This window comes from Desmodus rotundus, chromosome 5 (assembly GCF_022682495.2).
Source record: "Desmodus rotundus isolate HL8 chromosome 5, HLdesRot8A.1, whole genome shotgun sequence".
NCBI lineage: Eukaryota > Metazoa > Chordata > Mammalia > Chiroptera > Phyllostomidae > Desmodus > Desmodus rotundus.
In genome coordinates, this window is record NC_071391.1 from 753,818 (window position 1) to 780,580 (window position 26,763).

Sequence of the window (26,763 nt, forward strand, 5' to 3'; positions counted from 1 at the left end):
CTGGCCGAACCTCACCCCCATCTCCGTCTTTGCAGGCTCTGCCCTGCCCCGCTGTCTTGCCCACTCCCTGCTGACGTCCTGGCCTGCCACCTCTGTGCCCTGGGGCCCCACCTGAGACCCTGTGCCTGGGTCAGGGGGATGGCAGGGTCAGACCCCTGGGCCTGAGGTTGCCACTGCTGCCCCACCCAGAGGGGCCATAGACTGAACTCAGATCCTGGAGACCCCTGCCCCCTCCATCCCAGAGGGCTCCCGCTAGACTCTGGGACGGGGGCCTGTGCTGTGTCCTGTGTCCCCAGGGGGAGCCCAGGTGAGGAGGTGCTTCAGTGCCTGGGGCTGCCCGGCAGTCCCCACAGGAAGGGCCCCCGGCTGCCATTTCTAACCCTGGTTCCTCCTGGCTCCCGTCACCCTCTGAGTCCCCATGAGCCCAGGCCCCAGGTCCCGTTCCTATGCAGAGGACAGCCCCTGGGCCTGGGGCCGGGGGCACAGTGGGATGGGCCAAGGGGCTTCATCCCAGGCCCCCTGGGCGGCCCCCGCCCACCGCCTCAGTAACTGCTGGGATGGGTCCCGCCTGTCGAACCGGGGTCTCACGGTGCCCCCACGGCCTGGGCTGGCTGTGCACACGCTCCTTGGCCCGGCCGAAGCCAAATTCAGGGTCCACATCTGCTCAGGGAGGAGGGAATTGTGGTGCAGGGAGGGTGGGGGGCGGGGCTCTGAGTGGCGCCGAGGTGGGTGCCCTGGTGCCCCCTCAGGGTGCGGTCTGGGGCAGACTGAAGCGCCACCTCACAGTCCTTGACACGTTCCCAGGCGAGCTCTGGGCGGGTGCAGAGTGTCTGAGGCTCCTCAGAGGGTGCAGCACCTCTCTTTGGGCCGAGGGGAGTGGCCTGGGGGCCCCAGCATGGCCTCTGTCCCCCGGCCCGGGGCGGGGGGGGGGGGGGGCTGGGGCAGGCCTGTGCTGGGGGTGGGGGCTGCCTCTGTGGCACCTGCTCCAACACCAGCTGGAGGCTGTTTCTGGGGCCCGAGCCTCACTCCCCTTGGGGACGGCCACTCCCGGCCAGGTCCCCTGCGTCCCAGAGCTCGTGCTTTGCGCCCAGTCCCCTGGCAGGGCTCCCCCAGTGCCAATTACATGTACTCGCGGAGATGGGACCGGCCCGGGGCGAGGCAGGGGTTAGAGGGTGAGCCCGCGCGGGACTGGGCCAGAACAGCGGCCCCATCTGTGGGCAGCACCCCCATTGGAGCCCCCACACTCGCTGCCCGGAGGGGCTGGGTACAGCCCCCCTGCCAGCGTGAACTCAGGGCAGGGTCTCCCAGGGGCCCCTCGGGCTCTCCACAGGTCGAGGGGCGGGCGGGACCTCGAGGAGCCCGCAGGATAAGCCTCACGCCCGCCGTCCGGTGCAGCTGGGAGGGATGGAGGTCCGCTGGGCGTGGGTCAGGACAGGGTGACTGGGAGGGGGGAGCTTTACCTAGGAAGATAAATAAGTAAGAAGATAACCCTCTGATAACCTGAATCAATATTTCCCCACGGTGGCTCCTACGAGCCCCCACAGCTGTTTTCTCGAAAATTTGGCTAATGCTCCACCCATCCCTCGCCTCTCCTCTGCCCACCCCACTCTCGGACAGCCCTGCTGCGCCATATAAAGCCCGGACCCCTGCCCTGGTCGCTCTCCCACACCGACCTGCCCTGCCACCATGGGGCTGCCGCTGGGCTGCTTGATGGCCCTGTGCCTGGCCCTGACCTCGGCCAGGGGCGCGGAGCTGCGGAAGGGTGAGGGGCTGTGTCCTGGGAGGGCAGGAAGGCTGGGCAGTGTGGGCAGATGTCCAGCCTGGGATGGGAGGTGGTCCTCATCTGCCAGACTTTAGGGTAGCTGGTTTGGGGGGCATCCTACAGCCCCCAGCCCTGATGACTTTGGGGGGAAGGAAGGACAGAAGGAAGGTTGGACAGGTAGCCTTGGGTTCCCACCATCCTTTTGAAGGTGGTAACCTGGCCAGAGTGTGTGACCAGGTGGAATCACCTAAGCTGGGCCACGTCTGTGAGTGTTGGGGAGGGGGGGTGGCTGGAAGGGCCGGCCAGGGGGCCCCAGCCCCAGATGTCAGGGATGCTCAGAGGGGCAAGGTCTGGGTTTGGCCACCTGCAGAAGGGGTCGCTTCAGTCAGAGGAGCCTGGGCACCTAGGGTGGGACATCCACGTCCCTCCTGAAGGACGCCCCGCCCTGTGCCCTGCTCTGCTACCTCAGGGCTCTGTGGAGGGTCCTCGGAGAACGGCTGCCAGCCGGGTGCCTGGTGCCGGGTGCCCCCCTGGGCCACTGACCCCTGCCCCCCCACCCCCGCGCCCCCCAGAAGGCAGAGCCCGGAGCCACGGTCACAACGTCTGCAGCACCTGGGGTGACTTCCACTACAAGACCTTCGACGGCGACGTCTTCCGCTTCCCTGGCCTCTGCGACTACAACCTGGCCTCCGACTGCCGCGACGCCTACAAGGAGTTCGCCGTGCACCTGCGGCGGAGCCCCGGCCGCAGCGGGGGCCACCCCCAGGTGGACTACATCCTGCTGACCATCAAGGACGACGCCATCTACCTCACCCGCCAGCTGGTCGTGGTGAACGGGGCCATGTGAGTGGGGTCAGCTGGCGTCCCTCCCGCGGACCCTGGGAGCCCCCCATTCTCAGGAGGAGGCTGTTGGGTTGCAGTCAGGTGCTGATCCCCTCAGCAAACAGACGAGCCCCCACCAGGGCCGCCGTGGATGGTGGGGCAGGGCTCAGGGCTGTATTTGTCCTGCGAGCCTCCCTCGGCCCCTACTCAGGGCCCCCCAGGCTCCGGGTGGTGGTGGGACAGTTGTTGGCATCCTGGCCCAGGGGGTAAGGAGACCCTGTACCCTCTGACCCCACACTGGAGTCACACAAGCAGGGAGGGGCCTGCGGGGGCCCCTGCCCATGGCCCCCGCTGCTGAGCCGTGTAGTTTCCGGAGCAGTGGGGCTCTGAGTGTACCCCTGCTCCTCACCTTGGGTCTGGCTGCAGCCCAGGTGGCCAGGCTGGCTCAGGGCAGGAGTGGGTTCAGGGCCCCCGGAGGCACAGAGTTTGGGGGAGCACAGTGCGTGTGTGGTTGGGCAGGGGCGACAGAGGCTGCCTTCCTTCCTCCTGGGGTGCCTGGGGCCCCCCGCCCAGATGGGCGGGGATGTGGAGAGGGAGGTGGGCAGGCAGGGCTGGACTCCACCTGAGGGAGCCCACCAGGCCAAGTGGGCAGGGTCTCTTGGGCCACCACAGCCTCCAACGGCCACGGCCAAGTGTGGCTCCAGGGTGAGAGCTGGCCACACAGCCTCAAGTCCCCACCGGGCAGCGGGACGGGGAGGGCCAGGTGGTGGCTGTGTGGGCCGGCCCCTGACTCCCTGCGTGTCCCCCAGGGTCAGCACCCCACACTACACCCCCGGGCTGCTCGTCGAGAAGAATGACGCCTACACGAAGGTCTTCTCCCGCGCTGGCCTGACCCTCATGTGGAACCGGGAGGACTCAGTCATGGTGGGTGCCGGGGCCCCGGGGGCATGGCGTGGTCCAGGCTGGGCTGGCAGCGAGCGCCCTGTGGCCTCTGTGGGTGGAGAAGCCGGTGGGTTAGTGATGGGCAGAGGTGAGGCCCCTCAGGGTGGGGGCCCCCAGGCGGAAACTGATGCTCTCTCACACAAGGTTGTGAGGTGGCCTGGCCGTGGGGGGCTGCCCCAGCCCGTGGCCGCTCACCCTTGCCCGGCCCCTCCTCCCCTAACAGCTGGAGCTGGACAGTAAGTTCCGGAACCACACCTGCGGCCTCTGCGGCGACTACAACGGCCTGCAGGCTTACTCTGAGTTCCTCTCGGACGGTGAGGGCCGCTGGGGTCAGCAGGCAGGGGTGGGGCGCAGGCTTCCGGCGCCCCCTTGACCGGCTATGCCCCCCAGGTGTGCTCTTCAGTGCCATAGAGTTCGGGAACATGCAGAAGGTCAACAAGCCTGAGGTCACGTGTGACGACCTCGAGGAGGTGCCGGCCCCTGCTGCGTCCTGCTCCCAGCACGTGAGTCACCGGGCCCCCCCCCCCCCCCCCCGCCCCGGACAGGAGTGGTTCCCCGCATGGGGGGGCCCAGGGACATGGCGCTGCTCGTCCTCCCCGTCGGCCTCTGTCGGGGGCCCGGGGCTGGGCAGCATGGACGGGAGGAGGGCGTGAGCAGCCCGCTCACTGCCTCATCTGCCTGCCAGCGCGCCGAATGTGAGAGGCTGCTGACTGCCGCGGCCTTCGAGGACTGCCTGGACCTGCTGCCGCTGGAGCCCTACCTGCAGGCCTGCACCCAGGACCGCTGCCGGTGCCCGCCCGGCGCCTCCTGTGTGTGCAGCACCATCGCCGAGTTCTCCCGTCAGTGCTCCCACGCCGGCGGGCGCCCGGGGAACTGGAGGACGGCCTCCCTTTGCCGTAAGTGTCCCAGGGGGTCGGGAGGATGGGGACACTGGCGGGTAGGGTGGCCCAGTGTCCAGGTCGGCAGCCTCGGCCTCGGATGCGGGGCAGACCCGAAGCAGGGCTGGAGCCCAGGGCCCTTCGCCCTGCCCTCCGCACTCCGCCTCCTGGCCATCCCCAGCTCAGGGGCCTGCCTTTGCCCTTTCAGCCAAGACCTGCCCTGGGAACATGGTTTACCTGGAGAGCGGCTCGCCCTGCATGGACACCTGCTCGCACCTGGAGGTCAGCAACCTGTGTGAGGAGCACCACATGGATGGCTGCTTCTGCCCCGAAGGTATGTGCTGTGGTGGCCGCAGGGGAGCCGCCCTGGAGTCAGGGGACGGGGTCCAGGTAGAAAGGATGCCAGTGCTGAAGGCCCCTCCCGGACAGGCACAGTGGTGGCTCCGAGGGGTCTCAGGTGAGGGGACCCCTTCCTGGTCATCGCCCTACCAGGACAGACCCCCTGCCTAGCACAGGGAACCTGGAAGTTTCCGGGAAGGGGCCGGGCTCTCAGGCACAGGAAGATCCCTGACCAGACACCATGTGGGGACCTCGGGGTCACTCAGTGGACCAGAGATGACTATGGGTGGGAGGCCTGGCTGGTGGCCCCCACGGCAACCCCGGCTGAGTGTGACACCACCCTGTGCTGTCCCAGGCACCGTGTATGACGACATCAGGGGCCGTGGCTGCATCCCCGTGCGCCAGTGCCACTGCAGGTGGCACGGGCGCCCGTACGCGCCTGGCCAGCAGGTCAGCAGCAGCTGTGAGCAGTGGTGAGTCTGGGGCCAGGGGGGCTGGGCGGGCCGGTGGGCTGGGTGCAGCCCTGTGCCCGATCCTGCGCCTGACCCTGCGCCCACTGCTCGACAGCGTCTGCCACGCCGGCCGCTGGGTATGCAAAGACCTACCGTGTCCTGGGACCTGCGCCCTGGAGGGCGGCTCCCACATCACCACCTTCGACGGGAAGAAGTACACCTTCCATGGAGACTGCTACTACGTGCTGACCAAGGTGGGCCGCAGCCCGGGGAGCGTGTGGGCGGGGCTGGTGTCCGGCCTGCGCCCTCACTGCAGCCCCGCCCTCCCGCAGGCTGAGCAGGAAGATGCCTTTGCCCTCCTGGGTGAGCTGGGCCCCTGCGGCTCCACGGACAAGCAGACCTGCCTCAAGACAGTGGTGCTGCTGGCCGACAAAAAGAAGAATGTGGGTGCCCCTCCCCTCCGTGTCCTCCGCACGGATGTCCCTACCCCCCAGATCCCGGAGGCCCTTGTCATCTCTGGGGTCCCCTTGGTCTTTCCCACAGGTGGTGACCTTCAAGTCAGACGGCAGCGTCCTGCTGAACGCGCTGCAGGTGAACCTGCCCCATGTGACAGGTGAGCCCCGCTCCGGGAGCCTGGGTGGCGGGAGCCAAGGGCTGTGGCAGGCAGGCCGGTGGCCCCTCACGCCCTTGTGCCCCTGCCCTGCAGCGAGCTTCTCCGTCTTCCAGCCGTCCTCCTACCACCTGGTGGTGAGCACGGCCTTCGGCCTCAGGCTGCAGGTACAGCTCGAGCCCGTGATGCAGCTGTTCTTGACGCTGGACCAGGCCGCCCAGGGCCGCGTGCAGGGTGAGTGGTCCTGCCAGGGTCCCCCACAGAGGCCGCTCTCAGGCCTGCCCCCTGCCCCCTGCGCCCTGCTCGCTCCAACCCTGTCCTGGCCCCTCAGGCCTCTGCGGAAACTTCAACGGCCAGGAAGGCGATGACTTCCAGACGGCGGGTGGGCTGGTGGAGGCCACGGGGGCCAGCTTCGCCAACACCTGGAAGGCCCAGTCCAGCTGCCAGGACAAACTGGACTGGCTGGACAACCCTTGCTCCCTCAACATCGAGAGTGGTGAGGCTCGGCCCCGCCCGGGACAGCTGGGGCGCCTGGTGGACGGTGTGTGGGTGCGGGAGGAGGTGCGGCCCACCCTGCTCAGGGCCAGCCCATCCACCTGCTGCCCTCTGCCATGTGGCCACGGTGGCAGCCCGCCAAGTGAAAGGGCATAGGGGCCAGGCCACTAATTGCTGGGTGGTGGCCTTCATCCGGGAGCAGGCCTGGCACTGGGACAGCTTGCCCTCCGCCCTCCAAAACACCCCGCCATGTCTGGGAGGCTGGGAGGTGGGCACCCCAGCTTGGTCTGGGCGCAGCTGACCTAGAAGGAGGGACTGGGTTTGGGCCCCAGAGGGGATGGTGTTCACGCCAGCTTGGGTGACCAGCCAGACTCAGGGGACCTGCCGGAGGGGCCACCCCCACTGAGGTGCTGACCCCTTTCTAGCCAACTACGCCGAGCACTGGTGCTCCCTGCTGAAGAAGAAGGGGACGCCCTTCAGCAGGTGCCACTCCGCCGTGGACCCCGCCGAGTATTACAAGGTCGGTGGGACCCTCACGTGCACTCCCTGCCCCCTGGTCTGGCCCAGGTGGGGGTGTTCCGTGCGCCTGGCTGAGCCTGAGGCTCCCACTGGGAGTTGCTGAGTGCGAGCATGTGCACACACATGCACCCGTGTACATATAGCACACACACAGCACATGAGAACATGCATATATGTGGCACATGTGTGCACGCCTGTGGCATGTGTGAGTGTGTGCACACGTGTTTGCGTGTGTGCTCCTGTGTGCCGGGAGTGCCCGCACAGGAGTGCTGGCTCACAGCCCCCCCCTCCCCCCAGAGGTGCAGATACGACACCTGCAACTGTGCAAACAGCGAGGACTGCTTGTGCGCCGCCCTGTCCTCCTACGCCCGCGCCTGCGCCGCCCGGGGCGTGCTGCTGTGGGGCTGGCGGGAGCTCGTGTGCAGTGAGTGCCATCTGCTGCTGGAGTCCTGGGGCTGGGTCTGGTGTTCCATGGGAGTTGGCCCTCGGTTCCCCCACCCAGCGCCCCCTGGGGCAGCTCCTCCTGAGCGTCAGGGCCCAGGGGAGGGCCAGCCTGCTGCAGCCGGACGGCACGGCTCCGCTGCTTGCGCAGGGTCCCAGGGCTGAGGCCACCGCCCATCTGCCCGGCAGGCAGGTGTGGGGGCGGGTGTGCTCGTGTGGCCCGGGGGCCCAGGGGCCCAGGGGCTACCCTCGTTGGCCACGTGGCTAGGCAGGTGTCCTGGTCCTGGACCAGGTGGGGCTGAGAGACAGCCAGTGGGGTGGGAGTGGGAGTGGGCCCTCTCCCGGCCCCTCATGAGGCCCCTCACTCTGCAGACAAGGACGTGGGCTCCTGCCCCACGTCACAGATCTTCCTGTACAACCTGACCACCTGCCAGCAGACCTGCCGCTCACTCTCTGAGGCCGACACCCACTGCCTCCAGGGCTTCGCCCCCGTGGACGGCTGCGGCTGCCCCGACCACACCTTTCTGGACGAGAAGGGCCACTGTGTGCCCCTGGCCAAGTGCTCCTGCTACCACCACGGCCTCTACCTGCAGGCGGGCAAAGTGGTCATGAGGCAGGGGGAGCAATGGTGGGTGTCTGGGCCGGGCAGGGTGGGGATGCTGTCCCTGGGGAGCCCGTGGCCCCGCCCAGCCCAGCAGAGGACTCGCTCAGCCCCGCTCTCCTCTGCCCTCCCTCGCAGCGTCTGCCGGAACGCCAGGCTGCACTGCACACGGGTCAGGCTGCTCGGCCACCGTAAGTGGACACAGCCCTGTGTGTGGCCTCCTCCCCTGGGCCTGCTCTCCCCCCTCTGCTTCAGCTGAGCCAAGGCGGCGCCTCTGTCCCATAGGCTGTGAGGCCCCAAAGATTCACGTCGACTGTAACAACCTGACCGCGCTGGCCATCGGGAGCCCCCAGCCTGTCAGCTGCCAGACCCTGGCTGCCGGCTCCGTGAGTGCTGGGCGGGCCCTGTGGAGGGGGCGGGGCCGGCCCTTTGCTGGCCCTGAGGCTCTGGGTGCCAGTCCTGCAGATGCAGGGGCCTCGTTGGCCCGCCCATCCCTGGAGGGAGGCCCCTGGCAGGCAGTTCTCACCCATCTCCCCGCCCAGGTGTGGGCCCAGGGACAGGGTTCAGGTGTGGGATGGGGACGTGAGGGGCAGTGTCTATAGAGACAGCTGAGCGGCAGGGCAGGGCTGGCCTGGCACTGAGTCCCCGACCCCCGCTGTCTGGCTGCCCCAGTACCAGACAGAGTGCGTCAGCGGCTGCGTGTGCCCCGAGGGGCTGCTGGACGATGGCCGTGGGGGCTGCGTCAAGGAGGAGGAGTGCCCCTGCGTGCACAACCAGGATGTGTACGCCCCCGGGAGCAGGATCCGGGTGAACTGCAACACCTGGTAAGCCGCCTGGCCTGGCTGTCCCCAGCCCCAAGTGCTCCGAGGGCCCCGTGTCCTGGAGAAGGGCCTGGGCGACGGCCTTTTCCCCTTGGGCCCCGCAGCCCTGCACCTGGCTGGCCAAGTCCTGGCCCTAATGGGGGTGCTGGATGGCACTTTTTGGTTGAGAGGGCTTGTAGGTGCCATGCCTGGGGGGCTGTCCACACAGCACCTGGGGGCTCGGTCAAGCCGCCCTTGGAGCGGGGATGGGAGAACCGGGGCTCCAGCCACAGCTCGAGGCCCGTCTCCCGCCCTTCTCAGCACCTGCCAGAGAGGACGCTGGGCTTGCACCCAGACCAGCTGCCACGGCACCTGCACCATTTACGGGAGCGGCCACTACATCACCTTTGATGGGAAGTACTACGACTTTGACGGGCACTGCTCCTACGTGGCCACTCAGGTGAGTCCGAGGGCAGCTCCCGGACCTGCCCTGCGCCCCGTCCCTGCTCCGCTGGCCCCGAGGACGGCCGTGAGGGCTGAGCAGCCCAGTGAGGGGCCTGGGTGGGAGCAGCTGGCCCTTCCTCTCCCGTCCACTCTGTGACACTCGCTCAGTGCGGGGTGAATGAGGAGTGAGGGGCGCATGGGGGTGGTCACATGGGGACCACCATGTCACAGGGGGCTGAGGCTCGGCAAGGTGGGGTGCGCAGGGCACTGGTGCCCAGCTGGTTTGGCTCACATCTCCTGTGGGTCCCCAGGACTACTGTGGCCAGAGCTCCTCGCTGGGCTCCTTCAGCATCGTCACCGAGAACGTCCCCTGCGGCACGACGGGTGTCACCTGCTCCAAGGCCATCAAGATCTTCCTGGGGGTGAGTGCTGCCCACCCGGGGACGTGTGGGGTCCCTGTGGACACGCCCAGTGACCGGGTCTCCCCTGGGCACAGAGGACGGAGCTGAAGCTGGAGGACAAGCAGCTCACAGTGATCCACCGTGACGAGGGTGCCCATGTGTCCTACACCACGCGGGAGGTGGGCCAGTACCTGGTGGTGGAGACCAGCACCGGCATCATCGTCATCTGGGACAAGAGGACCACCGTGTTCGTCAAGCTGGCCCCCTCCTACAAGGTGCGCGGCTTCCCCTGTCCGCCCGGCCCCCGCAGGCCCCCTCCGTGAGCCCCTCTGGAAGCCTCTGCTCGCCCCTCTCCGCAGGGCGCCGTGTGTGGCCTGTGCGGGAACTTCGACCAGCACTCCAGCAACGACTTCACCACGCGGGACCACATGGTGGTGGAGAGTGAGCTGGACTTCGGGAACAGCTGGAAGGAGGCCGCCACCTGCCCGGACGTGACCACCATCCCCGAGCCCTGCACCAAGAACCCGCACCGCCTCGCCTGGGCAGAGAAGCAGTGCAGCATCATCAAAGGCCCGGTGTTCCGGGTCTGCCACAGCAAGGTGGGCGTGGCTATGGGTGTGGCCGTGAGCTCTGGGGTGGGGCGAAGGGCGTGGCCACAGGCGAGGCCTGGCAGCCTCTGGGGAGTCCTGCTGGAATCGCACCTGCCTTCCAGCTTGCCTCCAGCCTCTGTCCTTTGACCACCTGACCAGACATTAAACCTTCCTTCTGAGACCCCTGGCTGGAGCCCCAGTCTCCTGTACCTTCCAAGGCAGGAGAAGGACAGTAACCCCCTAACTCCAGGCAGCCCTCCGCCCAGGCAGGGCAGGGGCTGAGCGGCAGGGCAGGGCAGGGCAGGGCAGCGAGGAATGGCTGGCTGTCCCTGGGCCTCCCCGTCAGCACCCCCTGGGGGGCCATGTGGCCATCAGCCCTTGTTCCAGGAGCGGGCTGGCCACGGGGCCCTGAGTTCCCGGGACCTGCCCTGCGAGGCCAGTGCGGACCCAGGCCCACGGTGGCTTCCCCCCAGGTGGACCCCAAACCCTTCTATGAGAACTGTGTCCACGACTCCTGCTCTTGCGACACTGGCGGGGACTGCGAGTGCTTCTGCTCCGCGGTGGCCTCCTACGCCCAGGAGTGCACCAAGGAGGGCGCCTGTGTGTTCTGGAGGACGCCGGAACTGTGCCGTGAGTGCCCCCCCCAGGGTGCGGAGGGTGGCTGGGCCCTCCCTGCCCGCGGCTGACCCTGCCCTGCCCCCCAGCGGTGTTCTGCGACTACTACAACCCTCCGGACGAGTGCGAGTGGCACTACGAGCCCTGCGGGAACCGCAGCTTCGAGACCTGCCGGACCCTCAACGGCATCCACACCAACGTCTCCGTGTCCTACCTGGAGGGTGAGGCCCTGCGGGGCTGGGGACCCTGGGGTCCAGGGCTCCCCGTGCTGCAGAATCTGTGCGTCGGACGGGGGCCTGGAGCCTGAGCTCAGACCTGCTGGGCAGGGGCGAGGCAGGAAAGAGGCAGGGTGATGCCCAACCTGGGAGGTCGGAGCACAGGCACCGAGGATGCAGCAGAGCAGGGGAGGGAGCATGTCAGAGGAGGGGCCGGGGGCCTTTGAGCGGAGAACTAGCTGGATGGAAGGAGTGAGAGGTATGCCAGGCCGGGGTCAGAGCGGGGCAGCCGGTGGGCGGGGCCTGGCTGTCCCTTTGGTCTCAGGGCAGTACGCTCGCTCGGCTCCGCTCGGCGGGGGTGGATCTAGTCCTCTGCCTTTCCAGCCCTGGCCTTCCTAGAGGAGCACCCCAGAGAGAAGGGCCTGGCGCAGCAGCGACAGTGGGTGGGGTCCCAGCAACACGTTCAAGCCTGAGCCCCCGGTTCCCGTAGGCTGCTACCCTCGGTGCCCCGCGGACAAGCCCATCTACGAGGAGGACCTGAAGAAATGTGTCAAGAGAGAAGAATGTGGCTGCTACGTGGAGGGCACCCACTACCCGCCTGGAGCGCCCGTCCCCCCCGAGAAAGACTGCCAGTCTTGGTACCTGAGCGCACAGCACAGGGGGCCTGGGGAGGTCCTCGCGCACACGGGCACCCACATGAGCGCACACGTGTGCAGTGCAGGCACACGGGAGCCAGGGCACAGGCCTCTCTCTCTGGGTCTTGCTTGCCTCTCCCCACCCCCACCCTGCCCACCGTTCAGACCTTGGGGTGGGCTCCTTTCAGGCTGGGCCCTGGGACTCTGGGCCGCACTGGGTGCAGAACGGGCTGGCCTCCCCGCGCCTGCAGCCCTTGCGTTTGCTTTGCAGCCTGTGCACCGGCTCCTCGCAGGTCGTCTGCCAGCCTGAGGAAGGTGAGCTGCCCTCTGCGGCCGCCCCAGAGCCCACAGGCTGCCTGGCCCTAGGCCCCTGGGGCTGCGCCCCTGGTGGGCAGTTGGCCTCCACCTGCGGGTCCTTGCCACCCAGAGCCCCTCTGGTCTGTGGCTCCCACCACACGCTGTGTCTCTCCGGGGGGAGGAGCCTGGGACCCTCCTGTCACACTGCTCCTGAGTGGTCGGGGGACGGGCTTCCCACAGAGCATTGGTTTGTCACTGCCAGGAGCTGGGGGACGCCCTGTCTGTCCCTTATCGGAACAGGCTGAGGGCTGCTGTTCCTCATGTGCGTCCCCTGGCCCGCTCCTGCTCCCCAGGGAAGATCCTCAATTTCACCCAGAATGGCGCCTTCTGCTACTGGGAGATCTGTGGCCCCAACGGCACGGTGGAGAAGCACTTCAATATCTGTGTGTCCGCCTCGACACGTCCACCCTCCTCCATGCCCCCCGTCCCGACTGCTGTGCTCTCCACAACTGCTGTGCTCTCCACCACCACCCCCACCACCCCCACCAACACCCCGGTGACCAGCACAGGTGAGGCCCGGGGCCATGCGCCCCTTCCCCGCTGCACTCCGAGCCAGCAGAGAGGGCCTTGTGCAGGCGGGAGGTGACACCCACATGCCTCTGGACTCAGGCAGTGAGTGTCCGCTGGGCCCCCAGCCTTGCGTGTCACGACTGTGTCCCCAAGCCCAGACCACAGTGACGGTGGTGTGGGGCGTTTCCCGAAACCAGCAAGAAAATACCGCTATGGGTTAGCAAAAGCAGAGAAATGTCCTCAAATCCCTCTGCGTTGGTCCTGGTGGCGATCGCAGCCACCACCGAGCGGGCTGGCAGGGGCGCGACAGCCGCAGGAGAGGCCTGTGAGAGTGAGGACAGTTGGTGGCTCTGACACGCCCTTCTTCTCGTTTCCCTGCAGCTCCACCTTCCTCTCCGACTACGAGTAAGTGTGCAGTGTCCGGGCGAGGAGACAAGCTCCACCTAACCCTCTCCCTCGCAGAGCCACCCGACCCGGGACCTGGGGCCGGCTGCCCGGTCCTCTGCTTAGGGACCACACACAGTGCCTTTGGTGACAGATTCCTGATTTGCTGAGTCCAGGGACTCATGCAGGGGGACTTGACCAGCTCCGACAGACAGCAGTGTTGGTCGAGGGTCAAGGCCAAGGCCCTTCCAGTGTGCTTCCTCACCGGAATGGGCAGCCTATTTGTTAGTTATTGATCTGGCACGAGGATCTGACTGGAGCTGAGGGAGGGGCTCTGGGCTGGAGCTCTGTGGCCTGGGATGGCCCTGGTGAGTGTAGAGCGCTGTGCCCGCCCTGGGCCTCGGTCTTCAGCTGCAAAAGGAGGGTGGGTGTAGAGTCCAGCCCCAAGCTCTGAGCCTGCACTGTGGGCCCTTGTCAGTAGGGGGCGCAGTCCCGGGCTCTTGGAGCCCTCTGGGTCCCAGTGACCTCCGGGGGGTCCCCTGGGCATCAATGACCAGCACTGGCTCTCGTTTCCCTAGGCCTGTGCTGCTTCTGGTCCGACTGGATCAATGAGAACCACCCGAGCCCCGAGCCCGACAGTGGCGACCGAGAGACTTTCCACAGTGTCTGCCAGGCCCCCGAGGCCATCGAGTGCAGGGCGGCCACTGAGCCCCACCCCAGCTGGGAGGAGCTGGGCCAGAAGGCCCAGTGCAACGTCTCCGTCGGCTTCATCTGCAACAACGAAGAGCAGTTTGGAAACGGGCCGTTTGCCGTCTGTTACGACTATGAGATTCGCGTCAACTGCTGTCTGCCAATGGATGAGTGTCCTGGGTCACCCACCCTGACCCCGCCGCCCGCCGCCACCACTGCCACCACCACCACGGTGACGACCACCCCAACCCCAGAAACAACAGCCACCCCTACACCAGAACCCACCACCACGATGACCCCAACCCAGACCCCAACGCCCACCGCCACCACCACCACCAAGACACCAACCACCACCACACCCACCGCTGCTGCTGCCACTGCCACCACCGCCACCACGGTGACGACAACCCCCACCGCCTCACTGACCACCCCGACCCCAAAAATGACACCCACATCCACCACTGTGACCATCACCACGCCCTCATTGGTATTGACCCCCACCACTCCGTGTGTGGAAGACTGCCAGTGGACGGGCTGGGTGGATTCCGGGAAGCCAGACTTTAACAAACCAGGTGGAGACTTTGAATACATAAAGAATGTCTGTCAATTGGGCTTCGCAGCCAACATCTCCTGCAGAGCTTCTCAGTTTCCAGATGTCCCCATTGAACAGCTGGGTCAAATTGTGATGTGTAACCTCTCAGTCGGGCTGGTGTGCAAAAACGAAGACCAGAAGCCAGGGGGAGTCATGCCACAGCCCTTCTGCCTCAACTATGAGATCAACGTCTACTGCTGCAAGCCCTGTGGCCCTTCATCTTCTACGACCACCACACCCACCACACCCATCACACCTACCACCACGACACCCACCACCACCACCACCACCACTGAGAAACCAACCACCACACCCACCACTACCACCACTGAGATACCAACCACCACACCCACCACCACCACCACAACTGAGACACCAACCACCACAACCACAACCACTACCACTGAGACACCAACCACCACCACACCCACCACCACCACCACCACCAGGGAGACACCAACCACCACCACTGAGGCACCAACCACCACCACCACCACCACCACCACCACCACCACCACCACCACCAGGGAGACACCAACCACCACCACTGAGGCACCAACCACCACCACCACCACCACCACCACCACCACCACCACCACCAGGGAGACACCAACCACCACCACTGAGGCACCAACCACCACCACCACCACCACCACCACCACCACCACCACGGAGACACCAACCACCACCACACCCACCACCACCACCACCACCAGGGAGACACCAACCACCCCCACCCCCACTATCACCAAGACACCCACCACCACCACACCCACCACCACCACCACCACTGAGACACCAACTGTCACCACACCCACCACCACCACCACTGAGAAACCAACCACCACACCCACCACCACCACCACCACCAGGGAGACACCAACCACCACCACACCCACCACCACCACCACCACCGAGACACCAACCACCACACCCACAACCACTACCACTGAGACACCAACCACCACCACACCCACCACCACCACCATCACTGAGAAACCAACCACCACACCCACCACTACCACCACTGAGACACCAACTGTCACCACACCCACCACCACCACCATCACTGAGAAACCAACCACCACACCCACCACCACCACCACCACCACCAGGCAGACACCAACCACCCCCACCCCCACCCCCACTATCACCAAGACACCCACCACCACCACACCCACCACCACCACCACCAGCATACCCGGCATCACTACTACAGAGACACCAAGCACCACCACACCCACCATTACCACACCAATCATTACCACCATGGAGACACCAACCACCACCACACCTACCACCACCACACCTACCATTACCACCACTGAGACACCAACCACCACACCCACCACCACCACAGAGACACCAACCACCACACCCACAACCACCACCGAGACACCAACTATCACCACACCTACCACCACCACCATTGAGACACCAACCACCACACCCACCACCACCACTACCAGCATATCCGGCATCACTACTACAGAGACACCAAGCACCACCACACCCACCATTACCACACCTACCATTACCACTACTGAGACATCAACCACCACACCCACCACCACCACCACCAGCAGCATACCCGGCATCACCGCCACAGAGACGCCAAGCACCACCACGCCTACCACCACCACCACCACCACCACCACGGAGACACCCACCACCACCACACCTACCATTACCACCACTGAGACACCAACCACCACACCCACCACCACCACCACCACCAGAATACCCGGCGTCACTACCACAGAGACACCAAGCACCACCACACCCACCACCACCACCACCACCACGGAGACACCCACCACCACCACACCTACCATTACCACCACTGAGACACCAACCACCACACCCACCATCACCACCACCACCAGCATACCCAGCATCACCGCCACAGAGACGCCAAGCACCACCACACCCACCACCACCACCACCACCACGGAGACACCCACCACCACCACACCTACCATTACCACCACTGAGACACCAACCACCACCACCACCAGAATACCCGGCATCACCGCCACAGAGACGCCAAGCACCGCCACACCTACCACCACCACCACCACCACCACCACCACGGAGACACCCACCACCACCACACCTACCATTACCACCACTGAGACACCAACCACCACACCCACCACCACCACCACCACCAGAATACCCGGCGTCACTACCACAGAGACACCAAGCACCACCACACCCACCACCACACCTACCATTACCACCACTGAGACACCAACCACCACACCCACCACCACCACCACCACCACCAGAATACCCGGTGTCACTACCACAGAGACACCAAGCACCACCACACCCACCATTACCACACCCACCATTACCACCACGGAGACACCAACCACCACACCCATCACCACCACCACCAGCATACCCAGCATCACCGCCACAGAGACGCCAAGCACCACCACACCCACCACCACCACCACCACCACCACGGAGACACCCACCACCACCACACCTACCATTACCACCACTGAGACACCAACCACCACCACCACCACCAGAATACCCGGCATCACTGCCACAGAGACGCCAAGCACCACCACACCCACCACCACCACCACCACCACCACCACGGAGACACCCACCACCACCACCACACCCACCACCACCACACCTACCATTACCACCACTGAGACACCAACCACCACACCCATCACCACCACCACCACCAGAATACCCGGCATCACCGCCACAGAGACGCCAAGCACCGCCACACCTACCACCACCACCACACCCACCACCACCACACCTACCATTACCACCACTGAGACACCAACCACCACACCCACCACCACCACCACCACCAGAATACCCGGTGTCACTACCACAGAGACACCAAGCACCACCACACCCACCATTACCACACCCACCATTACCACCACTGAGACACCAACCACCACACCCACCACCACCACCACCACCACGGAGACACCCACCACCACCACACCTACCATTACCACCACTGAGACACCAACCACCACCACCACCACCAGAATACCCGGCATCACTGCCACAGAGACGCCAAGCACCACCACACCCACCACCACCACCACCACCACCACCACGGAGACACCCACCACCACCACCACACCCACCACCACCACACCTACCATTACCACCACTGAGACACCAACCACCACACCCATCACCACCACCACCACCAGAATACCCGGCATCACCGCCACAGAGACGCCAAGCACCGCCACACCTACCACCACCACCACACCCACCACCACCACACCTACCATTACCACCACTGAGACACCAACCACCACACCCACCACCACCACCACCACCAGAATACCCGGCGTCACTACCACAGAGACACCAAGCACCACCACACCCACCATTACCACACCCACCATTACCACCACTGAGACACCAACCACCACACCCACCACCACCACCACCAGAATACCCAGCATCACCGCCACAGAGACACCAAGCACCACCACCACCACCACGGAGACACCCACCACCACCACCACCACCACCATGGAGACACCCGCCACCACCACACCCACCACCACCACCACAAGAATACCTGGCATCACCACCACAGAGACACCAAGCACCACCACACCCACCACCACCACCACCAGAATACCCAGCATCACCGCCACAGAGACACCAAGCACCACCACCACCACCACGGAGACACCCACCACCACCACCACCACCACCATGGAGACACCCGCCACCACCACACCCACCACCACCACCACAAGAATACCTGGCATCACCACCACAGAGACACCAAGCACCACCACACCCACCACCACCACTGAGACAACCACCACTCCCACCCCCACCCCCACCCCCACTGAGACACCAACCACCACCACACCCACCACCACCACCACCACCACCACGGAGACACCAACCACCACCACACCCACCATCACCACACCTACCATCACCACCACCACGACACCAACCACCACACCTGCCACCACCACTGAGACAACCACCACTCCCACCCCCAACCCCACTGAGACACCAACCACCACCACACCCACCACCACCACCACCACCATGGAGACACCAACTACCACCACACCCACCACCACCACCACAAGAATACCTGGCATCACCACCACAGAGACACCAAGCACCACCACACCCACCACCACCACTGAGACAACCACCACTCTCACCCCCACCCCCACTGAGACACCAACCACCACCACACCCACCAGCACCACCACCACCACCACGGAGACACCAACCACCACCACACCCACCACCACCACCACTGAGACACCAACCACCACACCCACCACCACCACTGAGACAACCACCACTCCCACCCCCACCCCCCCTGAGACACCAACCACCACCACACCCGCCACCACCACACCCACTACCACCACCACCAAGACACCAACCACCACACCCACCATCTCCACCACAGAGACACCAACCACCACACCCGCCAGCACACCGGGCATCACCACGAGCACGTCAGTCAGTGTGTCCACCCCCAGGCCAATCCCGACCTCCGTTGTAGTCACTTCTCCTATTGTGCCGTGCTGCGTTTTGAACGACACGTTCTATGCCCCAGGTACCTAAGCTTTTTTCTTCTGACTTGGGCATCAGAGGCTGGTGGGACTTAGGTCTACTTTTACCAGTGAGGAGGAGTTCGGTCTCAGGTCTCAACCAGGAGCTGATTGGCAGCTGCCTGCTGAGTATGGGTGGCTGTCCCTGTGGCCAGTGGCACCTTGCTGCCACGTGAATCAGGGGACCACGGGGGATAGGCGCTTTCCCCTGGCGGCCCCTGTGGGGACCTGCCTGTGCACTCTGGCGCCACTGCCTGGATGGCACAGGGCCTGGGTCTCCCCCTTGCAGGTGAGCAGGTGTACAATGGTACTCATGGAGATACCTGCTACTATGCCAACTGCTCGGTGAGCTGCACCATTGAGATCTTCAACTGGTCGTGCCCATCCACACCCTCTCCCAAGCCCACACCATCCAAGCCAACAGCCTCTTCCACACCTAGCCCACCTGCGCCCACGACCTCACACACGCCGACCACCACCAAGCCCCCAGGGTGCCCAGACTTCGACCCTCCCAGACAGGTCAGTGGACTGTGGGCAGCTTTTGGCCCCTGAGCACCAAATGCACGATGCTGGCCTCAAGCCCCAGGGGCTGCCTTTCTGCTGGTCATCCATGATGGCCCTGTGCCCTCTGACCTGAGCCACTGGCCATTTGGCCAAGCCTTTTGGGTGCAGTGTCTGCCAGCGCTCTCCCACCTTGTTGCCCCCGCCTACCTCGTCCTCATAAGAGGTGGTAGGCTGCAGGGAGGCTGAGGGAGCTGTCTCCTGAACGGGGCGCCCTTGGCCTCCAGCCTCCGGGGGGACACCCAGACATTCACCCAGGGCCTCACACTCCTGAAGGGCAGCGGGCCTGGCTGCTCCCGGCTGATGCCGTGCCCTCCTTGCTGCAGGAGAATGAGACGTGGTGGCTCTGCAACTGTACCGTGGCTGTGTGCAAGCACGACAGCACCGTGGAGCTGGTGCAGGTGGAGTGCAAGCCCCCGCCCATGCCTGCGTGCTCCAACAACCTCGCGCCCGTGCGCGTCATGGACCCGGACGGCTGCTGCTGGCACTGGGAGTGTGACTGTAAGCCAGGGGATGCCACGGGGCCTCCCCTTCCCTCCCCTCCCCTCCCCCGCCCCGCCCTTCTGTGGGTGGATGCTGCAGGGCCTGAGGACCTTGGGCACAGAGCCCAGGCGGTGCGTGATGGCCTGGTGTGCCAGGCGCATGTCCTGAGGGACTCCCCCTAGGGGTTCCCATCTTGGACAGGGGCAGGGGCCAGGGCTTGCCTGGTGCAGCTTGACCGCCTCCATGGAATGAGGCTGTTTCTGGGGTTAGAGGGCAGAGCTGGAGATGGGACCCAGGCTTCTGGCTCCAAAGCCAGGATGTGTCCCATTGGAGGGATGGATCATGGTGGGCTGGCTGAGAGGGGAGGTGCCCATTTGGGGGGTGGGGGTGGAAGCAGGCCTTCCCGGCTGGCATGCTCGTGTGCCTGGGTCCCTGCTTGCTCTCCCCGCCCATCCCTGTCCCTGCCCCGTCTCGAGGCTCCACACTGGCTCACCCCACTCCCTCCGCAGGCTACTGCACAGGCTGGGGGGACCCGCACTACGTCACCTTCGACGGGCTCTACTACAGCTACCAGGGCAACTGCACCTACGTGCTGGTGGAGGAGGTCGCCCCCACCGTGGACAACTTCGGGGTCTACATCGACAACTACCACTGCGATGTCCGCGACCAGGTGTCCTGCCCCCGCACGCTCATCGTGCACCACGAGACCCAGGAGGTGCTGATCAGGACAGTGCAGATGGCGCCTGTGAAGGTGCAGGTATGCCGGTGGGGCCCGCTCAGCGGGAGGCCAGGCCGAGTCCTCCAGAGCCCGGCTGGCAGAGGGCAGTGCTCTGGGGCATTCGGGGACCCCTTGACCGCCCCCACTCAGCCCCTGCCACCACCCTGGCCACAGGTCTCAGCGCAGGAGAGCCTCCCCAGGGACAGGGGTTGTTGGGCAGGACCGGACTTACACCCGTCTGCCATGGAAGGAGCCCAACCCCTTCCACAGGCCCCAATATCCCTGGGGGGCTCAATGGGCGGCATCTCGCTGCCACCTGACCCTGGACCAGCAGGACAAAGAAGAGGGAGAAGGAACAGGACGGGGGAGGTGACGGGCAGTGACCGCCCCCCCCAGCATGAAGAGAGGTGGGGTGGGACACAGCTCGCCTGGCCCCGCCCCACCCCGCCCCGCCCTGCCCTGACACGTAGGCCTCCCTGGTCAGAGGGCCCAGGCAGGGCAGGCTTGCAACTGAGTGCCCACACGGCCTGTCCTGCTGGCCGTCCCTGAGCCCAGGTGTGTCGGCCGCAGGTGCAGGTCAACAAGCAGGCCGTGGCCCTGCCCTACAAGAAGTTCGGGCTGCAGGTGTACGAGTCGGGCATCAACTACGTGGTGGACATCCCCGAGCTGGGCGCTGTCATCTCCTACAACGGCCTCTCCTTCTCCATCCGGCTGCCCTACTATCGCTTCGGCAACAACACCAAGGGCCAGTGTGGTGAGCCTCGTGCCGCTGGCCCCGGCAGCCTCTGGGCTGTGCCCTGGGGAGGGTGGTGGGCAGAGACAGCGCGAGCACCTGCTTGCCCCGGTGGAGCTCCCCCCCCTCTGCTTTGGCCCCTGCAGGGAGCCGATCAGAGTCTAGTGTCGTCTGTGCCCTCGGCCCCGGCTAGCTGGTCAGCAGGGAGGCTGGGCTGGAGGGGCAGAGGGGCGGAGGGGTCCTGGGGCTCGCCCCGCCGGCCGGATGGCCAGGCCAGGCGGGTTCAGTGCGGGCCGTCTCGCCCACACAGGCACCTGCAACAACGACACCCGGGACGACTGTGTGCTGCCCAGTGGCGAGGTCATCTCCAGCTGCGAGGTCGCAGCTGACCAGTGGGTGGTGAACGACCCGACCAAGCCGCACTGTCTCCACGCCAGCCTCACCACCCGGCGCCCGGCCACCACGCCCGCAGGAGGCGGCATGGTCACCCCCCACAAGAACTGTTCATCTCCTCTCTGTGAGCTCATCAAGGACAGGTGACTGTGCTCCTGGGCCTGCCTCTGCCTGGGTCACTAGCGCACTGCAGGGTCTCGGGAAGCGGGTTCCCTTCTCTGGGCCCCCACCTGTCTGCAAGGGGAGGGGGCAGGCACTGAATGTGGGGCTGGGAGGCAGGTGCCAGCCACCAAGGGGCCCAGAACGCGGGCTGGAGCTGCCTGGTCAGACCTCCCGGATCGTCCCTACCCCTGGGGGTGCAGGGCAGCTTGAAGCCTGGGGTAGACCAGTTGGCCAGGACAGAGTGTGTGCTCAGGGCTGATGCCGGAAACAGAGTTGGGCCGAGACAGGGGGTCGCTCCCGAAGCAGGGGGCAGTGAGCACGTTGTCCTTAGAGGTGTGCACGCTGAGGCTGGGTGGCCCTGTGCTAGGGTCGCTGGAGGGGGTGTGCTGGCCACTCTGGGAGCCGGCCTGCTCTCCCAAGTCCCCTGACCCAGGGCCTCTCGGAGGGCCGCCCAGAGACAGGCACTGGGTGGAGGGGGCGTGAGAGGGGCAGGGAGTGACACTGGCAGAGTGTGACCCATGTCCCCCCACAGTCTGTTTGCCCCGTGCCATGCTCTGGTGCCGCCCCAGCACTACTATGAAGCCTGCATGTTCGACACCTGCTTTGTGCCCAACGCGGGCATGGAATGCGCCAGCCTGCAGACCTACGCCACCCTCTGCGCCCAGCAGGGCGCCTGCGTCGACTGGCGGAACCACACCCACGGGGCCTGCCGTAAGTGCCCGCTGGCCCCTGGCCCCCAGCGGGGGTTCCGCAGGGCTATGCCAGGCGCCGTGCCCAGCCTGGGGCCAGGCCGGAGCGGGGTGGCTGGGCACATGTGGAGAGCAGGCTAGGTCTTGGGTTAGGAAAGGGTGGTGGGCTGCTGGGGCAGGAAGGGCTGGGGTGCTGCCAGCCTGGCTGGGTGCCACTGAGTGCCTGGCACCCAGCTTGGGGCTACATGGGGTGCCGAGCCAGGTGGTGGCAGGCACTCGCCACCCTTGGTATGGGAGGGGGCCCAGTGTGGGAGCAGAGGGGAAGGGTGGGGCAGGGCTGTCATTTGCGGGGGTGGGAGGTAGCAGGAGGGGTGGAGGCACAGGCTCCTCCCTCCTGACTCCCTCCTGACTCTGGCCCCCCCCACAGCACTGGTGTGCCCGCCCCACAGGGAGTACCAGGCCTGTGGGCCTGTACAGGAGCCCACCTGCAAGTCCAGGTCAGCCGTGGGAGGGTGCACGGGAGCGGTGGGCTCCCCTGCCCGGCCAGGGCGGCCCCAGTGTGCTGCCCCCCAGCCACCCGCAGGCCTGGCTCACGACACCTTCCCGCTCCCGCAGCAGCCCGCAGAACAGCACCCTGCTGGTGGAAGGCTGCTTCTGTCCTGAGGGCACCATGAACTTCGCCCCCGGCTTTGATGTCTGTGTGGACGTGTGTGGTATGCCTCCCGCTCCCGGTCCCCTCTCCAGCCCCCTCGAGGCTGAGCCTGGTCCTGCCCCCCTGGACTCTGCTAACAGGCTGTCTCTTCTCTCCTAGGCTGCGTGGGACCCGACAATGTGCCCAGAAAGGTAGGCCCCGCCCCTTGGTGGCTGGGTCTGTCTTCTCTCCTCCTGCAAAGACTGAGTAATGAGTCCTTCAGGGGCTGGGAAGCGGGGCTGGCAGGAATGTCCCCCACTCCCCACCCCACCCCGTCCACCCAGCCTCCCCTCCATCAGGCCCTTCCCCCCTCCTTCCACCCCTCCGCCCTCCCACCCCTGCCCCTCCGCCCCTCTGTTCACCCATCCGCCCTCCTCACTGCGGGCCCATTGGTTGCCCAGTACTCGGCCTGACCTGAGCTGAGGTCTCAGCCAGCGCCTCCTGCATGAGGCCCTCAGCTCTCCTCTGCACACGCCCGGTGGACAGGGGCTGCGTCTGCCACGTGCCTGGCCCATCGCGGCTGATCATGGCTGTGTCACTAGTGGCCTGGCGCTGAGTGACAGCTCCTGTGCTGGACCAGAACCTCCCCATGGGCGGAGAGGTGGGAGGGCGTGGGGCGCCGCTCAGGGCCACCCATGGGTGCCTGGCGCAGCGCCCTCTCCCGCGGACCGCAGACATGCCACAGTGCGTCCCTGGTGCGTGGGGGGCGCAGGCCCTGTCCCGCTCACCCCCGCTCTCTGCAGTTCGGGGAGCACTTCCAGCTCGACTGCAAGGACTGCGTCTGCCTGGAGGGCGGCAGCGGCATCGTCTGTCAGCCCAGGAAGTGCAGCCAGAAGCCCCCCGCCCAGTGCTCCGAGGATGGCACCTACCTGGTCACTGAAGTCGACCCCTTGGACACCTGCTGCAACATCACCTCCTGCAGTAAGGCCACCTGGGGAGGGGGGGCGCTGCTTCTGGGCCCCTGGGCCTCTGTCCCCAGCTGGGGCCCCTGGGGTCCCTGAGCAGACCCCTGGGAGTGTCGTCACCTCCTCCGTGGGCTAGGGAGCCACCGAGCCCAGGCCGCTGGAGGCTGGGGCCTCAGGCTCATCCAGCTGAGAGCAAGCTCTGGAAGAGAGCCGTGCTTGGGCCCAGGCCCTGCTGGGCGGGGTCGGGGGCACAGGGCCGTGCCTGAGAGGAGCAGCTTGGGACTCCCGTGTCTCTTCCCTCTGTCCTCAGAGTGCAACACCAGCCTGTGCAAGGAGGAGCCCCCACAGTGCCCGCTGGGCTTCGAGGTGAAGAGTGAGATGCTGCCGGGGCGGTGCTGCCCCTTCTACTCCTGCGGTGAGGGGCCCAGAGGCGAGGGGCGGGGCGGAGGTCCTGGCCTGGCCCAGGGCTCTCTGAGAAGGACTGGTGGGCGGCCACTGGGGCTGGGCTGTGGTGAGAGGGGACCAGTGAGGGGCAGTGGCTCCCCTCTGGGGTCCCACCCATCCCCAGGCTGTGTGTCTGACCAGAGGGCTGGCTCTCTTCCTCCCCAGTGCCCAAGGGTGTGTGTGTTGTCGGGAATGCTGAGTACCAGGTGAGCTGGGGGCTACGCTGTGGGGAGGGAGCAGGGCCAGAGGGTGGAGTCCTGAGCAGGCCCGGGGCTCACCTGCCTGCCTCACACGCCCTCCCCCCACCCCCGCTCCCCAGCCCGGCTCACCAGTGTACGCCAAGTGCCAGGTGTGTGTCTGCACCAACGTCACGGACAGCGCCACGCAGCTCAAGAAGGTGTCCTGCAGCCATGTGCCCTGCAACCAAGTCTGCAGCCCAGTGAGTCCCCCGCGCAGGAGCACACGGGCCCCACCCCACACCCCTCCTCTCTGCATGCCACCCCGAGTGCCGGCTCGTGTCTCCTAGGGCTTCGAGCTGGTGAACGTCTCGGGCGAGTGCTGCCCCCGGTGCGAGCAGACCCAGTGCATCATCAACAGGCCTGGTGGGGAGCGCCCCCTCATCCTGAAGGTGTGTGCTGGGGTGGGGTGGGGGCGCGACGGGCTTCTCCCAGTGCCCACCCGGCTGCACAGGTGCTAGTGACCACAGACGGGTGTGGGGCTGAGAACAGCAGGGGCAATTCTGTCCCCTTCCTGGAGGCCAGAGTCCGAGATGCAGGTGCCACAGGGCCGCGCTCCCTCCAGAAGCTCCGGGGGACGGTTCTTCCTGCCTCTTCCAGCCTCTGGGACTCCAGGGGTCCCTGGGCTTGAGTGGCTGCATGCCCCAGTCTTTGTCCCCATGATCACATGGTCCCTCCTCTCTCTGCCTCTTCTGTCACCTCTGGTAAGGACACTTGTCCTTGGACTTTGGCCCTCCTAGTCATCCAGGGTGACCTCATCTTGCGACCCTTCCTTCAGTCACATCCGCAAAGCCCCCTTTTTCTAAATAAGGCCCCGTCCACAGGGCCTGGGGGTCAGGACACGGACATGTCCATAGACTCCAGGCTGGTGGCTGTCCCTGGGCCCCTTCTGCATGTCACCTGCCTGGTGGCTCTGGGCCTGCAGGCTGGACCTTCTGTCCGAGAGCTGCACTTGGCTGGTGGGGCCTGGCGTTCAGGTCTGCCTTCCCGGTGGGCCTCCTGCTGGCCCTCACCACACTGTGCTCTGCCCCACAGCCCGGGGACATAATCAGCGACCCCACAAACAACTGCACCCTCTTCAGCTGCATGCAAGTCCACAACCAGCTGATCTCGTCTGTCTCCAACATCACCTGCCCCGACTTCGACCCCAGAGACTGCCTCCCGGTGAGCCGGCCCGTCTGGGGCGTTGGCTGTGTGTGCGCTTGCTAGGGGTGGGGGTCCCCATGTCCCCAGAGGGCTGGTCCCCAGTGCTGGGACAGTGGCCTCTGGCCCAGGCCCCTGATGTCTGAACTGTCCCTGGGGTTACACCCTGACCCCCTGTCCTTCCCTCCAGGGCTCCATCACCCTCATGCCCAATGGCTGCTGCAGGAAATGTGAGTAGAGGCCTGGCGGGTGGGCTCCCCGGGCCCCTCCGGGGTGGAAGGCACAGGGGCGGGGCCCCAGGATCCAGTCTCAGCGTGATGACAAGGCGGTGGGTCTCCTGTGAGGTGTGGAGCCCCTCCCTGAGCCTCCGCCTCGCCGCCCCCCAGGCATCCCTCGCAACGAGACCAGGATGCCCTGCAGCACCTTCCCTGTCACCCGGGAGATTTCGGATGGCGACTGCACCGCGAGGGTCACCATGAATTACTGCAGCGGGTCCTGTGGGACCTTCTCCATGTGAGTTTCGGGACGGGCGAGGGGGAGGCAGAAGGGAGCTGCGTGCCTGGAGGGGCCTCACCGTGGCTCCTGCAGGTACTCGGCCCAGGCACAGGCCCTGCACCGCCAGTGCTCCTGCTGCAAGGAGGAGCGCACCAGCCGGCGGGAGGCGCAGCTGCTCTGCCCCGACGGCAGCCTGCGGAGACACACCTACACCCACATCGAGAGCTGCCTGTGCCAGGACAGCGCATGTGAGCCCCTGCCAGCTGGGCGCTCCGGCAGGGGCTGAGCAGGGCCGCAGGCACCCAGGCCCCGCACCACCCCCGGCCCGCTGCCCCTCAGGGCTTCCTCTCGGTAGATATTTATTTTCCGAGCCTTTGTTCAAATCTTCACTTTCAAAATAAACTCAGGCAGAGAT

At 65.9% G+C, this 26,763-nt stretch overlaps 2 protein-coding genes across 2 annotated transcripts; both read left to right on the top strand.

The window, feature by feature from the left end:
* The first annotated feature begins 1,663 nt into the window (after nt 1-1,663).
* Nucleotides 1,664-26,763, top strand: MUC2 (mucin 2, oligomeric mucus/gel-forming). The gene is made up of 49 exons (XM_071221365.1): nt 1,664-1,762; nt 2,335-2,605; nt 3,394-3,508; nt 3,750-3,840; nt 3,917-4,029; nt 4,212-4,422; nt 4,613-4,738; nt 5,099-5,216; nt 5,311-5,449; nt 5,528-5,638; nt 5,739-5,808; nt 5,902-6,039; nt 6,137-6,301; nt 6,726-6,820; nt 7,117-7,243; nt 7,633-7,888; nt 8,000-8,052; nt 8,147-8,247; nt 8,534-8,685; nt 8,983-9,121; nt 9,417-9,527; nt 9,602-9,781; nt 9,866-10,105; nt 10,570-10,726; nt 10,801-10,932; nt 11,417-11,564; nt 11,833-11,876; nt 12,212-12,427; nt 12,810-12,833; nt 13,391-15,064; nt 18,665-18,700; nt 18,985-19,214; nt 19,583-19,757; nt 20,249-20,496; nt 21,028-21,211; nt 21,501-21,726; nt 22,278-22,456; nt 22,862-22,931; nt 23,050-23,147; nt 23,246-23,277; nt 23,869-24,046; nt 24,341-24,445; nt 24,640-24,680; nt 24,794-24,913; nt 25,001-25,102; nt 25,746-25,874; nt 26,044-26,083; nt 26,240-26,366; nt 26,442-26,763. Exons 1-49 carry the CDS (start codon nt 1,687-1,689, stop codon nt 26,632-26,634), a joined length of 8,106 nt encoding a protein of 2,701 aa, XP_071077466.1. The 5' UTR covers nt 1,664-1,686; the 3' UTR covers nt 26,635-26,763.
* On the top strand, nt 15,252-18,646 carry LOC139440956 (mucin-2-like). Its single transcript, XM_071221616.1, has 2 exons — nt 15,252-18,247; nt 18,624-18,646. Exons 1-2 carry the CDS (start codon nt 15,364-15,366, stop codon nt 18,644-18,646), a joined length of 2,907 nt encoding a protein of 968 aa, XP_071077717.1. The 5' UTR covers nt 15,252-15,363.

Coding starts and splice junctions, on each gene's coding strand:
- MUC2 (XM_071221365.1), top strand. CDS start 1,687: ATGGGGCTGCCGCTGGGCTGCTTGATGGCCCTGTGCCTGGCCCTGACC. Junction 1,763..2,334: donor GGGCGCGGAGCTGCGGAAGG/GTGAGGGGCTGT, acceptor CGCGCCCCCCAG/AAGGCAGAGCCCGGAGCCAC. Junction 9,528..9,601: donor CCATCAAGATCTTCCTGGGG/GTGAGTGCTGCC, acceptor CCCTGGGCACAG/AGGACGGAGCTGAAGCTGGA.
- LOC139440956 (XM_071221616.1), top strand. CDS start 15,364: ATGGAGACACCAACCACCACCACACCTACCACCACCACACCTACCATT. Junction 18,248..18,623: donor CACCACCACAGAGACACCAA/GCACCACCACAC, acceptor GTCCACCCCCAG/GCCAATCCCGACCTCCGTTG.